Below are 14713 nucleotides of genomic sequence, written 5' to 3'. Positions count from 1 at the left end.
CAGACCTCAGGTGACTTGRGGATCCTGCCGTGGTTAGGGTGGCCTTCGAGAGGGCTCCTTGTCCCCTCACCCCTGCAGTCATGCAGTGCCCCAGTACCTCCAGAACACACAGGCCCTTCCCCAGGGGATTCGAGTACAGCCAGAACACCCCATCCAACCCATAGCAGAGCTCAAGGAGGGGAAGAGGAGGAGGTTGCCTTCAGCAATGCATCAGGCATGGTCACTTTTTGTCCTCATTCCTGCCATAGGTTTGTTCCTTTTACAGCTTTCTCTTGTGGGTAAAAGTTCAGCCCCATTTCCAGACTCTGCAGGGCAGTTGGGTGCAGATGTCTCCTCTCTCCCATGGCTATATAAGGATCCCAGGAGATGAGCCTCCAAAGCTGGAGTGAGGTGGTGTGAATGCACCCTGATGTGTGAGATCAGATGTCCCCCTGACCAGTGGCTCACCTTACAGATGATACCAACAGCATCTTTGGGATTCTCTTATTGAAAACAAAATACAGCATAGCTGTTATCRCTATACTGCTTTAGTATTTCTCTCTTGCAGATCTGGCCTTGGAAAACTGGCTGTTAGAAGAATAAATTAATGCAAAGATCCCAAATAACTGTGTGTTTGATTTTCTGTCCTAGGTGACCTGTATGGGGCCATTGGATCACCTGTGAGATTAGCAAAAACAGTYGTGGTTGGCAAAAGGCATGACTTGGTCCAGAGATTGCTTTACTTCCTCACTTACTTCATCAGATGCTCTGAGCTTCAAGAGACACACCTTCTGGAAAACGGGGAGGATGAGGCCATCGTCATGCCTGGCACTGTCATCACTACCACGCTGGAGAAAGGGGAGGTGGAAGAGTCTGARTATGTGCTTGTCACAATGCACAAGAACAGGGGTAACCTGCTGCCCACTGAGTCTGAGGAGACGAGAGCTCCCAACTGCAGCTGTAAATACTGCAAATGTCCCGTTTCCCTCGCACAGAACATCGAAGGCGTTGCACAGCAGGAGAGAGAAGACTTGCAAAGCACTCCAAAGGTAGAGCTGGAATCTTCTTCAGATGAGAACAGAACCATCGTTCCTGAGGATGGCCCGGAAGATGCTGTGGATGTGACACAAGCAAGGCCCTGCCYGGACACCAAACTGGAGACTGTGGTGTGCACGGGGTCAGCTTCGCCCGAGAAACGTGCGGGGATGGAGTCTGGTGTGGAGCCAGCGGCGAGCACGTGGAGGAGTGAGGAGGGGCTGGAGCCGGGCAGCCCGGCCGCAGCGGGGACAAGGACACCCGGGATGGCCCTGGAGAAGAAGCCACCTGATAAGCTCTTCGKGGACACGTTTCCGTGCAGCGCTGCCGAGGCTCAGACAAAGGTGACTTTCCTCATCGGAGATTCCATGTCACCTGATTCAGACATCGAGCTGAGAAGTCAGGCAGTAGTGGAACAAATTGCCAGGCATCACAGCCCGCCAGCAGCGGAGGCAGGAGTGTCTGCTGATCAGAACTGTGAAGCTAAACAAACTGTTGAGGACCAAAATAGAGACTGTGGGACAGCTGAACCCTTTCCTCAAGTTGCTAGTGAGCATCAGAGCTGGAACCCAAACCCATACAGTGCTGAGAGCATGAGTCTGTTTGATGAATATTTCACGGATGACAGTTCAGTTGAAACCCGGACTATTGATGATATTCCAGGGCAAGCACCTACGGACCTTCTCGCTCACAACAGTAGTTTAGAATTTTCTAAAAAGCTCTGTACAAAGGCTTGCAAACCACCTAGTGAATTTTGTAAATTCATGGACTCTGTTCGACAAGAGACCTACAAAAACTGCTTTAATGAGCAGGACCAAAGAGAGAAAATCTCTATTCGTGTCCCCCATGGGGACAGAGAAAACGTAGAGAAAAAAGTCGCCCCGGGAATTGATTGGGACATTCCAAGAAATGAGAGTTCAGACAGTGCCCTGGGTGACAGCGAAAGTGAGGATACAGGCCATGATCTAACTAGACTGGGCAGTAACTACTATGGAGGAGAGCAAGAAGATTGGGCAGAGGAATATGAGATTCCCTTCCCTGGGTAAGTACTGTTCAGCACTGACAGAGCCTAAAGAAGATGGAGCCTCTTCTCATGTCACGTAATTGGAGGACTGTAGCCTAACTTGGCGTCAGGGYTTGGAAAAGTGTCTCTTGAGCTTGCTGGTTGTTAAGGAATATCGAGAGATCAGTGGTCTGGAAAAAAATACTAATGGTGTGTTGTGATCTTGGCTTGTGTTCTCTGCTTCCATGATGGGCTGACTGTAAACTCTTTATAAAGTGCTTGAATTCAAGTTAGAAGAGAGCTGAAAAAAGTAGAAATGCAACCTCTGTAAGCTGAATTTGCTGTTTACTGTTGTACATCTCTTTGATATGCCTTTCTTGCAGGTCAAAATTAGTTGAAGTCAACTCTGTCCAGCCCAGTATTGCCAATTTTGGAAGATCYTTACTAGGAGGCTACTGTTCATCTTACGTCCCTGACTTTGTTTTGCAAGGAATAGGAAGTGATGAAAAGCTGAGGCACTGTTTGGTGTCAGATTTGTCTCATGCTGTGCAGGTAATTAAGCTATATTTGGTAAATGTATTTCTCACAGTAGGGAAAGATAAATGTTTGTGAAGGTACAAACCTGCTGGAAGTGAAAATATTTCCTGTCACAGCTCCTGTCAGATTTCTYCAGTCCCAGGTCACCAATTTTTTCTCCTCTCTCAATTAGTGTGTCTGGAAAAGGTGGGTATTTCACTACAGATTTGGGGCACAAAAGATCAGACTCCCAGTGAAGCCAGCTGGGAGGCTTGTTCCCTGGGAAGAAGGATCTCAGTGCTGAGCTGTAGAGGAATCACTGTCCTGCAGGTTTGGCAGGTGATGGTTGTGTCCCCACAGGTTGGAATGATGTTTAACAAGCCCAGATGCTGAGGTTGTGCCTCTCTTTCTGGGCAYAGTCTTGCTGTAGTGGTGCAGAAGCTCCCACTGCTCCCTCCTCTGTCCSTGCACGTTTGACCAATGTGCTGCTGCCYGTGTGGAAGAATGTGTTSTCCATCAGGAAYGCTCAGAATTTTGGGGACATTTCTCCCTCTTTAGGATGRTAATGCATSTGTYCTGTAGAGCAGGCTTCATTGGAAAAGGAGAAACCAGTGTAAAKATTATGGTCTGAAGGGAACTTGTGCTTCTCATGTGTTGGAAATCATCTCTTCTCCATGACAGTTTTTYCCCAGATGACCTGGGGCATGACTAGGAAGTGTGGTGTTTCCTCCCCCTTTTTGTTACCAGGAAAGGAGTGGAAAGCAGGCTGTCACTGAAATGTCACATCTGCTCCCATCTAGTTTGTTCCCCAGGGAATAAGAAAAACCCATGCACAGACTGGTGAGCAGCCACTTTCCTGAGAGCCTTCAGAAAGTCCCTTTTCCCTACTTCTCACATTAAGGATGTGCATTAGACCTGCGGCTCTTCTCACATACCTGCCCCTTACCTTGTGCCCAGCCCCACAGGGGATGAGTTTTGCTCCCTGGCCAGGGGCTTGTTTAAACTATCTGGAAAGTGTAATTGAACTTCAGGCAGCATGAGGCACCTGCTGCTGTGGCATAGATGTGTCTGAAATACAGCCCGAGAGAGATTTTTTTATGTTTATCTTCAAGTAAAACAGTAACTTCATCCCAGCACTGTGTGAAGCCCCTGTGGGACTCTTTGGAAGGGGATAGATGCTAGCAGTTCAACCCAAAAAAATGTGTTAGGGGAGGACAGTGGGTTTCCAGATACTCCCTTTTTCAAACCCTTTTTCATGGCTTTGGAGAGGTGGAACACCAGCTGGGGGRATGGCAAGGCACAGGCTTGGTTCCTGACTCCCTCTGCTGGCCTCCYGTGGAGGAAAACCGTGACAGATGGGAATAACCTGACCTTGTTCACACAGCCACGCTGAACAGCAAGGGGCACTTTCGGTGCTTTCACTTTTAGGTGTTTAAAATACGTTTTAGATATGTCAGAGCTCTTTCTATCAAATACCAAAAGATGTAACTGTCAGCCAGTGACACACTTTAAAGCCTGGAAGAAAAGGTAAAAGCCACTATCCTTCTGAGACTGCGCCTTGCTCACAGAAYCCCTCTGGTTTTAATGGATGGAATGCAGTGTGGGCATGTGTATTTTAGGTGAAGCAGTGTCTGGGATGCTATCCTGCTATCCAGGGATGCYATCCTGCTTCAGGATGGTGAAGTTCTGTGAAAAGACCGTTTTCATTTGTCATTCTCAGGGCTCTGCTGTTCATTTTCTGTTCTCAGCACCCTGTTCTGGACGAGCCCATTGCAGAAGCTGTCTGCATTATTGCAGACACAGACAAATGGACRGTGCAAGTGGCCAGTAGCCAGAGGCGAATGATTGAGAATAAACTGGGAAAAGAAGTGTTAGTCTCCAGTCTCGTCTCCAACCTGCTTCATTCCACTCTTCAGCTTTACAAGCATAATTTATCTCCAAATTTTGTAAGTCTAAATGGAAATCACGAGGGTGGTGGTTTTGAAGCACCCTTTAACTTCGGTTTTGAAGCACCCTTTAACTTCAAAGGTTAAAGAGGTGTAAAGCTCTGCTGGGTTTTTGTATCCATAGCCAGTGCATCCTCTGGTGTAGCTGTCTGAGATGCCTATTGAAATACCACTCTAATCAAAACAGCTGCCTCGTTAATTTTGATTTAACAYGTAATCAAAGGCTTCTGCTCAAAAATGAAAGTCCTGCCAGTGAATATCTTGCCTAGACATGGCTACTGAACAGGCAGTGGGGGTATGGGATCTGTGCTTTCTGCTCTGAGGCTGGTTTGGTTCTGTCTTCTCCCTGACACAACTCCCTTTGCTTTGTAGTGTGTGATGCACCTGGAAGATCGGCTGCAGGAGCTCTACTTCAAAAGCAAGATGCTGTCCGAGTATCTCAAGGGCCAGATGAGAGTCCACGTCAAGGAGCTGGGCGTGGTGCTGGGGTATGATCACAAACTTCTCCCAGCAGGGCTGCCCTGGCTGTCCTGATGCCACATCCTCCACCTGGGCTTGTTCCTAAGCACAGAGAAATGGATTCCTAAATGGGGCTGGAACTCCTAAGTTACCCATGGCTTCAGGCTTCTCCTTAGCCGTTGCTCGGTCACAGGGATCCCCCAGGCCTTCTGTCTTCCCTGCGGGCAGGAAGATGGGCTCAGCACTCCAGAGCTTATCAGACTCCCTTCTTAGTTGGTCAGTCATCACTGAACAACATGGGGCACCTGATTCCTCCAGGTTGACTTTCCCTACTGGCAGGAGACACTCTCTGTGTCGTGTAAGGCACGTAATACCTCTCTGTGGGTGTGGGGCACAGGCAGAGGAGCTATTTAAGGGGTGTTTATCAGAAGGCTCTGAGTATCTTTTTCTGCAGAGGAGCACAGGGTGAGCAGGAGGGCACCACAGAGCACATGTGGTGCAGCTTTAGCTGCTCCTCTGCTCCTGTGCTGTGTCCCCCAGGTATTCCCTTTATTGTCAGGTTAGGCAGGAGTTTTCTTCCCTCCATCAGCCCAGTGACGTTTCACGTTGGATTAAACATGACTCTTCTGCTTCCTTTCAGGATCGAATCCAGYGACCTCCCCTTGCTGGCAGCTGTAGCGAGCACTCACTCTCCATACGTTGCCCAGATCCTACTTTAAAATGCCAGAGGCCACAGACTTTGACTTTTTGCCTCTCTGGAAACAAAGTGGAAGACAACTTGTTCTGGCTCCTTTCTCTTTGCAGCAAGTAAAACAAACTGCTCGTTATGCTGCAGCACCTCCATATATGACTGCACAGTGCAAACAGTTGGAGATGTCTCCTCTCCCCCTTGGCCATTTATAAAAAAAGGATAAAGAAAGGAAAAAAGAAAACTGAGTAAGCCTGAGATTTCAGCCACAGAAAAGTGGAGATTTTAGCAAAAGCTGAAGAGCTGCATTTTTTAGCAGTTTCTGCCCTGATGGCTGACTGTGACRTACTGGGGAATGGAGGAAGAACTGCTCTGAGAAATACATGATGCTGTCACCCCTTATAAACTGAACAAGAGAGCAGCTGCCTTCAGCCTGGCTTCAGCTGATGAGGATCTCATTAGGATCTGTAATTCTCAAGCTGCAATGATTTGTAAACAACTTCTACTTTTTCATGTCATAGTCCAATTCTGGATACTTCCCAGAGGAAGAATGGGGCAGGGGCCTGGTTTGTTTTGTAAGAAGCTTATTAATGACTGTCAGCTACAGAATTTATTTATGATCTTTCTCCTGGGAAGAGGAAATAGTGGGGGACAGAGGGTGACAGGGAGGAGGGAGGAAGAGGCCAACAGACAAACTAGCGATGGAGATTCTTGGCTGGATGCTGTAACCAGTATTAAATGTTTAWAATGTTTAAATGTTGCTTTATACTAAATTATGCTCTTCTTCTTAAAAGTAATCAAAATGTTAAAAACAAAAATAATCTAAAGAGAATGTTGGCTGAAATTTCCCCATGGGTTCCCCAGAATGACATGACAATTACCTCTAACTTTTTTATGATCTATAATGTTCTTGCAACATCGTATTCTTTTTACAGCAGCCAGTCATCTTTKGAAGTAATGAACTAGAAATAATTGTACCAAAGCATTGGGGACAAAAYGAGTAGACTATTACCCTTAATTGCTCAGGTAACTAATTGATATATTTTTTAAAACGTTCTACAAAAAAAATGAACATTGATGACACCATAGTGTAGTAATATCCAAATTATTTTTTGACAAATATACCCTTGCTGCAGATGACTCTAATCCCTTTTCTACTCACTCGTGTAATTACCAGCAGGAAATGTTGTTTATTTTATTCTCAGCATTTCTCTTTTACTCAGCCATCACTGGTTTGTCATTGTATATACAACAGTTGTACGAGTAGCTGATGGACCCAACCTGGTGTAAGTAATGTAAATAGGCAGTGGGAGGTGGATTATGTTTTCGAAGGCTCTACTACCTCAGTTTAACTGGACACTTCATTCTAGGCTTTGCTTTGCATATTTGTCCTAGCAGCCAATTAATGTTGCTGATTTTTAGCTTCTGTTTTCATCTATTTGGTTCAGTATATGGAAATTCATGGATTATCCACACAAGTAGGAGACACATACTCACTTGGTCGCTAAACTCTATGAAAAAAAGTCTATAAATACATCATTCTGTAATCATCTTTTCAATAGTACAGCACGCCTGCTATTGTTGTTTGCAGAGTTACTTTAAATACAAATCTATTTTAACCATTTGATAAACTTGAAAACAATAGGAGAGATCCCTGCCCYACCTTTGTCAGTGACAGAACTCTCCTCCCTTCCTTCTCGAGCCAGGATTCACCCAGAGTAGTTTTTCAGTACTATTTAAAATCTGTCACTTAAAACTCTGCTCCAGGGAGATCTACATGGCAAATCCACCCCTCCCTTCCATGTAGGACTGAGTCTACGTCAGGAAGTGACCCCAACATTAATACGGCAGTGTCATTGGAAACTCTTTTGTATATAAAATCTAATGCTGACTGCTGCAGGGGAAAAACTCGTGTTTAATATGTGATCCAAGGATTTGTTTCTCCCGTTTTTCAAATGTCCTTTCCTTGCCACACAATTATATTACATCTGGCTTTTGGAATGAGCACAAAACAGGGGCCCAGTTGTGTAAACACTTTTCARATGAAATATAGGATTGCACTGAGAGCAGGGACGTTTAACTCCTTGCTAGGATAAGTGGTGTAGGCAGTAGTCAGGATTCCACGTTGTACATAGACTGGCAGGGGTGACCTGGTGGTGTCGGGGCTGGCCAAGGAGGGTTCCTGCCCGTGCCTTGGCAGGGTCTGTGGGTGGGTTCATCCACAGCTGGTGCCCAGAGAGCTGGGCAGCTGCACCCTCACCCTGCCATCCCCCAGCACTGTGCTTATAATGATCCTTAGAGGAGAACTGTGCTCCTCCTCTTCCAGCCATTATTGGCGAATCGTTGAAATGAGTTGGACTGTCCAGAAGGGCCCTTGCCCGGTGTGCAGTGAGTATTAATGAGGGAGGAGGAGGAGGTGGCTCTTGGGTGGCACCTTCTGCGCTGCCCTCTGCCCAACACCGCCCGGTGATGGCGTTAAYGATGTGTTCAGTCAGTCCCACACGGAGCAGCCACGGATGCAGCTTCCTCATCATCCTCCCTGGGGCCGGTCCCTCCTGGCACGGCAGCACCCTCCACCTGTCAGCAGCATTGTGGGCAGAACACAACCAAAACCCTCGTGGGATGGGAAGTTTTCCCGTGAGTTAATTTTTTGGGTACACGAACGATGTGGTACGTATGTCTGTTTGTTAAATAATACAAAAAGGGATTTTTACCAGATATAGCATTGACTTTTTAAAATATATTGCGATTGTTTTATGTGAATAGAAAACTAATGTTTGATTTCTTTTTTCCACTATTCCCAGTCTCCATTATTAACATGTCTTAATTTTCTGGCTGAAACCTAAGTGCACTAGGCACACAAATTAGCAAATTTGATTTTGTTGCAATTGGCAAACACTGGGCTGCTAAGAACAAAAAACTGTTTAAAAGAACCGATTTTACACCTTGCATATGTTTTCCCTGTTAGTTCTTAGAGATGTTTTATGACAATTTTTTGCTTTCTCTAAATTATTTAGATGGTGGTACTTGTAAAATGCTGGGTAAAATGTACATACTTGTTATCTCTTCTGTTTTTGTATATATTTCCCAAGATGTGCACTTGTATTATAATAACCATTCCCAATTTTAGGGGAAATTTGTGCAATAAATACAGTATGTCAATTTAGTTCTGTTACCTTTTGTGTCCTTTTTTTACGTGTGGTATGAGGCCGTGGGTGAGTGTATGATCTACAACCAGCTCACACCTGACACTTGTCTTCTCTCACCTGCCCACATTGGGCATGATTCTGTTACTTGGCAGTGCTGCAGCCATTTAATTTGGGGTCTYGTAAGGAATTAATTGTTTCAAATAGGAATTGGTGATGGAACTTGCTGTCCCTTCAGTTGTGAATGTTGTTGGCCCCCATAAAGCAACAGTGAGATGGGAGTGAGGTCCTCACCCTCTGTACCGATGCTTGACTTTGTGCCAGGAGAACAAACGTAAGCAGAAAGGCGTGGTCTTCCCCTGGTTCATACATTCATTCATTCCTGAAGTGACCAGCAAAGCAGTTTGCCACACAGGTGTTGGCTATTGTGTTTGTCTCTGTGTTTGTGCCTTCTGTGTTTGTACTGCTTGAGTACAATCCCTTTTCTGTGTCTCCGGGCCGCTGCACAGGAATGCAGGTTATTGAGGAGTCTTTACTAGGTTTATTAAATCTGAGTTCAAATTGTGATAACAGTGCTGCCAAGAAAAGTGAAGTAATAATCATACAACAGGAAAAACAATTAGGAAGATAAGCAAAGTGTACAAATGAGGCTTTAGAGCATCTGGGTTAAATAAGGTCCTGTGTTCTCAAAGAATGGAAAAAGAGCCAGCAGAAGATGGAAACCTTTGCTCGAAGCAGCTGCATCTTCTATTTTTGACGAACAGTTTGTGGTTTCCTGCCCCAGTACCTGCCCCAGGTGCTCTCATCACATGTGAGGTGCAGGATGAGCTGAGGGATGAGCCGAGGTCAGAGTGCCCGAGCCCTGGCTCACAGTGACCCACTGTGGGCAGGGCCACCACGGGTCCCATGTTCAGCACAGCCAGACAGCACAGGAGCCTTCTAGGATTTCCACTTGCACCTGCCAAGTCCTGTCCTGTAAAAGGATGCCTTTGACCAGAGTGTTTGGAAGAATGGAATTCTTCCTCTCTCACAGGAATGAAAGTCACAACAGCTGACTCCTGAGTGCTTAAACTGGTCCTGTAAGACCACTGTGAGCTTCCCTTGTGAGCCGGGATGGATTGCTTGGGCTCTGCAGTCTCTATTTGCATCCCAAGTAACACTGTCAATGGCTCAGTGCCCGGTGTGAGTGGGTCAACAAAAGCAGCACAGGATGCGTTGCCTTTTAATAGTGATAACATGGGGTTATTGCTGGCCTGGTGTTYCCAAGCCATGGATTCACAAGGGTCTGCAGCCCCACAGCAGCACTGAGGGTGTCAAGCAGGTAACTCGAGCAGAATCTGCAGCAGGAGATGCTCAGCTTTAGCTGGGAGCCGTGCCATGGGACYCTGGTGATGTGCACTGTGCACTGTCAGAGCTCCTGCAGCGCTTCTTAGGCCGAGTGCACCTGACAGGGCAGAGAATTTTGTGTTACCGGAGTAGATGGTCATGAGGTGTCCTCCTGAYGGGGATGGCGAGGGTAGCTGGAGTCATGTGTCTGCGTGGGTGTTTGGCAGAGAAGATGTGAGCAGTAAATTCAGCAGTATAATCACTGCAGCATCCAGAAAATGCTGATGTTAATGCCCAGAATTGATTTCCTTTTTAACTCTCCAGCKAGACTGGGACATAGCACTTGCTAGCCAATATTTTTAATGTATTGTTACTCCTTTTCTGTAATTCCCTTAATTTTCCTGAAACAAAAGAGAAAGGTAATTCACTTTGCTGAGGGAAAGGCAGGAAGAAAGCCACAGACACCCAAATACCACAGCATCTCTCATCTCCCACATTGTTCCCAGGGGTCTGCACAAGAGGATATGATTATTTTCTATGTGGCTTATTGCAGAGTAACCACAGGACAATTTCTGGATGCAGGGGTGGGAAGCAGCTTGGTGTGTTGGCTGCACAAAAGCACACAGCTCCTAACAGCTCTCYGCTGGGCGGCTGTTGCTTTCTTCTYTYTTACACATTTATCATTAAAAAATAGTGGCCTTGTAGTTGGAGGTAAAAGTAAGCAGAGAGCCTGGGGATACACGTGTTTTCTGAGTCTCTGTGCTGCAAGGAACATCTCTGTTTAYGTGCTGCAGCGTGCACATTCTGTTCCAGCCATCTCCTTATTTATTTTGTGGTACAGGAGCAGTTACAGGCTTCACACACCACCCTGCAGCCTTCTTGTCTTCCCTCTGTACAATAACATCATCTTGGCTGTTGCTACAGGCAAATATAAATACACCAGCGCTCGGGTTTTTGGAAAGTGTTGCYGGTGCTGGCTGGAGATGCTGCTTTACTGGAAGCAGTGCTTTTCTGTTTTGACAGCCCAAGAACCACAAGTTCAAATCCTATGGGACCTGTTCAGGCTTTTGGAGCAGAACCTGGTTCCCCAGCAGCAGCTTCTTTGCTTTGAGAGCCCTCTGGCAGAAGAGCTGGAAGGTAAATCATATGTGCTTTCCCAGAGGGGTGGTTCATTCTCCCCTGGCTGTGGTCAGTGGGATGGAACAGACATTGCAGGACCRAGGAACAGTGCTGAGAGCTCCTGCCCCAGCTGGCACACAAAGTGCCAACAGAGAGCATCCCGTGTGGCTGCGGGTCCCCACAGGAACCTGGTGGARGAGCTGGCAAGAAGGGTCATGAATTGGAGAGGTGCTGTGGCTCTCCTTGTCCCAAGGGACAGCTGGGCAGCGTTTTCTGCCTCTGCAATAACTGCAATACCTGCTGCCTGCAAGGCTGGACAGGTTGTGTGGCCTCTGGAAATGAACAGCTTCATGTGAGCCATCACCCTCGTGTCACCCGCTTGGGTCGTGCTTGGCCTCTCTGCTCTCTGGAAGCTCGTCTCCTCCTAGAACCATACTAGCAGGAAGCAGCATGTTGCTCCCACGTATTTGTTTATTTTCATTACCAAAAATATTTGTACAGCGGCAGAATTTGATTTCCAAACCTCTGCRTGTTCCAGCTGTTTGTTCCCAGCTGGAGCTGAAGCCATCTGCTCCGAGGGTGGTGATCTCTGCCAGAGCTCCTGCCCTCAGCTGTGCCAGAGAGCTCTTCATGCCCGGCACTGATGGCTACGGCACAGAAAGCGGTGCAGGGGTAAGAGCAGGTGACAGCGAGGAGCTACCGGGATGCCAGTGATAAGGGAGGGCTACCTGACACACACCAGGAGTGGTTTGTGGGGAGGCACCCGGCAGCATTTCCTTTATGTCCTGCATGACCTCAGAGGACATGGCGGTGACACGGGCCCTTCCCTTCACACGCACGTCAGCCACAGCCATCACCGGGGCGCTGCCTCTGCCGGGGACGGTTGCTTAAAACCTCCGTGGGTTGAGCAATGCCCGCGGTGGCCGTAGCGGTGTGGGCAGGGCAGTCCAGCCATGCCCGCGGTGGCCGTAGCGGTGTGGGCAGGGCAGTCCGGCGGTGGCCGTAGCGGTGTGGGCAGGGCAGTGTGTGCACCCTCAGCAGTGCTGAACAGCCGGCCGCGGTGGTTCGCGGGGTGAGCCCGGCCCGGGGCTGCGTGGGGCGCAGAACTCGCTTTGTCTCAAGGCCAGGTTCCCCCCAGCTCCATCCCCAGCTCGATCCCCAGCTCCATCCCCAGCTCGATCCCCAGCCCTGCAGCACAGCCAGGCATTTCTCTGGGTGCTCACACAGTGACTGCGGGGCAGAGCTGTGCTGCGGGCGGCACCCCTGAGCCATCCCAGCCCAGCCGGCAGGTCCCTATTGCACCATGCCAAAGGAAGTATTTGGGCCGCAGCTCCGTCCCGGATTTCCAAAGCAGCACAGGAGATAAGCAGATGCCTTTTTCTTGTGACACAGCTGCTGTGCCTGTGCTCCAGCTCAGGCCAGGCCCCTGGCTGTGAGAGGAGCGCCCAGTCCAGTGCTGGTGGGGATTTCTGGAATGATCCACCTCTCACTCCACCCACACCTTCGTGCTTTCCGTTTGCTGTTGTTTTCCTTAAGGACCTGCAACCCAGGACCTTTGGTAACAGTTTTTCTGTAGCTTCTCAGAGATKACATTATAGACCAAGAAAAATCTTRAAGAAGAACCAGAGGGGGRTGGCAGGATGGAAATACCCTGCTCTGTMTCATCTTTTTTCCCATTACAAAATCAGAATCTTGTGTGAACGAGAGGGAACCACTTCCTCTGACACAGGTCACTGCAGAGCACAGGGCCAGGGGAGCCCCACAGTCCCGCAGTGCCAGAGGTCAGGGCCATCCCCGTGCTGCTGGGTTTTAGCCCATAAAGACATTGTTTAATGCTGGTATTTTTTTAAGATTTCATCTATCTGACCACCGTGCCTTTGGCTGCTCTCATTGTTCAGTTTCTGTCACTAAACAGAATGTCTGTTTAATCTGGAATTTGCTTTTCCTTCTTCATTAACTCCTTAGGATCAGTTTTGATTCCACTGGTTGGACAGACCCTGCTGTTTTTCTTATGGGAAGGCACTAAGGAGGAATGGGGAGTCGTGCAGTTCACATRGCTCTGCTGTGCTGGAGCAATCACAACCAGCACTGCTCTCATCATTATTCCATTTTCGAGCAGGATGGGCTGAAGTTGCAGCTCTGGGACACATGAATGGGTCATTGGTGGCATCACTGGGGCTGGGTGAAGAGCTGAAGGTGGAGTTAGTCCCAGGCTCTTTAATGGAAAGCAAATGTTTTCCTTAAGTGGCATTGAAAATGAAGACAGTGTTTCTTATGGAAATGCATGTAGCTGGACTGAAGGAATGAGAGCATTTCCTTCAGAAATGYTCTTCTTACTTCCCAAAGGCTCATTATTTGTTTCCTTGGCTAATCAAATGAATTTCTAGAATATTTTCACTGATGTCACCAAAAGAACAGTGGTTTACAAACAGGCCAGAGCCAGCACAGAGTGCAGTRGTGAGGGCATCTGAAGGCAAAGTCCAAATCTGTGCAGGGGTGACCCCATCAAGTCCCTTGGCCTGCTCGCAGGGCTGACACTGGGACACTGGTGGGACATCTCCTGAGCAAACATCCTCATTTGGGGCCTTTGGGGTGGCAATGGCAATGGCCACCTCAAAAGGGTGAAAAAATCGTTATGCTGCAAATGTGTCTATGAACAGTGACTTTAGGGCGGAGAGTACCAGAGGGTTTAATGCRCTTGATTTTCCTGCCAGGGATGCTTTTCACTTTGGAAAACTTCARTGTGTTGGAAGGACTACATTCAACATTTCTTCTGTACTTCTATAATTACTTCAAAATTACAGTCATGAGCAATTACAGTTTTCAATAGCTTATTGAGTGCACTGAATCTTAAGAAATTAACTACCACATTTCCAAGGAGTAGATTTATTAATAGCAGCTGTAACCAGAAGTCTTGTCTAATTTTGATCASTACCAAAAGAGATGAAAAAATAAGGGCTCCTGTTTTCATGTATTAACAATAAGACTGATAAAATTTATGGGAGATATTCTTGGGTGAACAAGAAAATTACAGCTGTGTCCCTTGTGCTGCAATAATTAATGCTCATGCGCTTTATTCTCCAAAGCTGTTTTTCTTGTACAGTTTAACTAAAGGTCTTGATCTCTGTCATTTCACACGACATTGTTCTGGGGCTGGTTAGGCTGTAAAAGCCATCAGCCTGAAGGAGGATTTATTTTTCAAAATACAGCTTAACCCTCCAAACTATTTCTTAAATTATAGGTTAGCGAAAAGCAGGCCCTTCCCATGGAAACAGAGTTTTTTAAGGACTGTAGACTTGAACTCATTTAGTATTAAAATCAAGGGCTCTGGGCTGGTAAGAACCCCCGTTGCTCCTGGCAACTGCAGCTCTTCACAGCTGTGAATTCAGACACACATTTTTAGGGGGAGAATAATCCTTAACCTAAATACAGCTTTCCAGATATTTTGAGGTTGACTGTCGCTTCCTTGTCTGTTTTTTCCCAGGCTGGCTGGCTG

The 14713-nt window shown here is 47.3% G+C and overlaps 1 protein-coding gene across 3 annotated transcripts in view; it reads left to right on the top strand.

Annotated features, from left to right (window-relative positions):
* FNIP1 (folliculin interacting protein 1) overlaps window positions 1–8786 on the top strand; it is a 65090-nt gene extending 56304 nt beyond the window's left edge. For all 3 annotated transcript variants that reach the window (XM_057383670.1, XM_057383668.1, XM_057383669.1), the window contains 5 exons: window positions 631–2056; window positions 2401–2569; window positions 4282–4479; window positions 4852–4967; window positions 5579–8786. In XM_057383670.1, the coding sequence (XP_057239653.1) occupies window positions 631–2056; window positions 2401–2569; window positions 4282–4479; window positions 4852–4967; window positions 5579–5657 (1988 nt within the window). In that variant the 3' untranslated portion in view covers window positions 5658–8786. The remainder of the gene's footprint in view (window positions 1–630; window positions 2057–2400; window positions 2570–4281; window positions 4480–4851; window positions 4968–5578) is intronic.
* Window positions 8787–14713: the final 5927 nt, after the last annotated feature.

This window comes from Malurus melanocephalus, unplaced genomic scaffold (genome assembly GCF_030028575.1).
Source record: "Malurus melanocephalus ecotype Western Australia unplaced genomic scaffold, MMel_1.1 scaffold_650, whole genome shotgun sequence".
In the NCBI taxonomy this organism is placed as follows: Eukaryota; Metazoa; Chordata; class Aves; order Passeriformes; family Maluridae; genus Malurus; species Malurus melanocephalus.
Note: the sequence above shows the minus strand (reverse complement) of the source record. Positions and strands in the feature narration are given on the sequence as shown.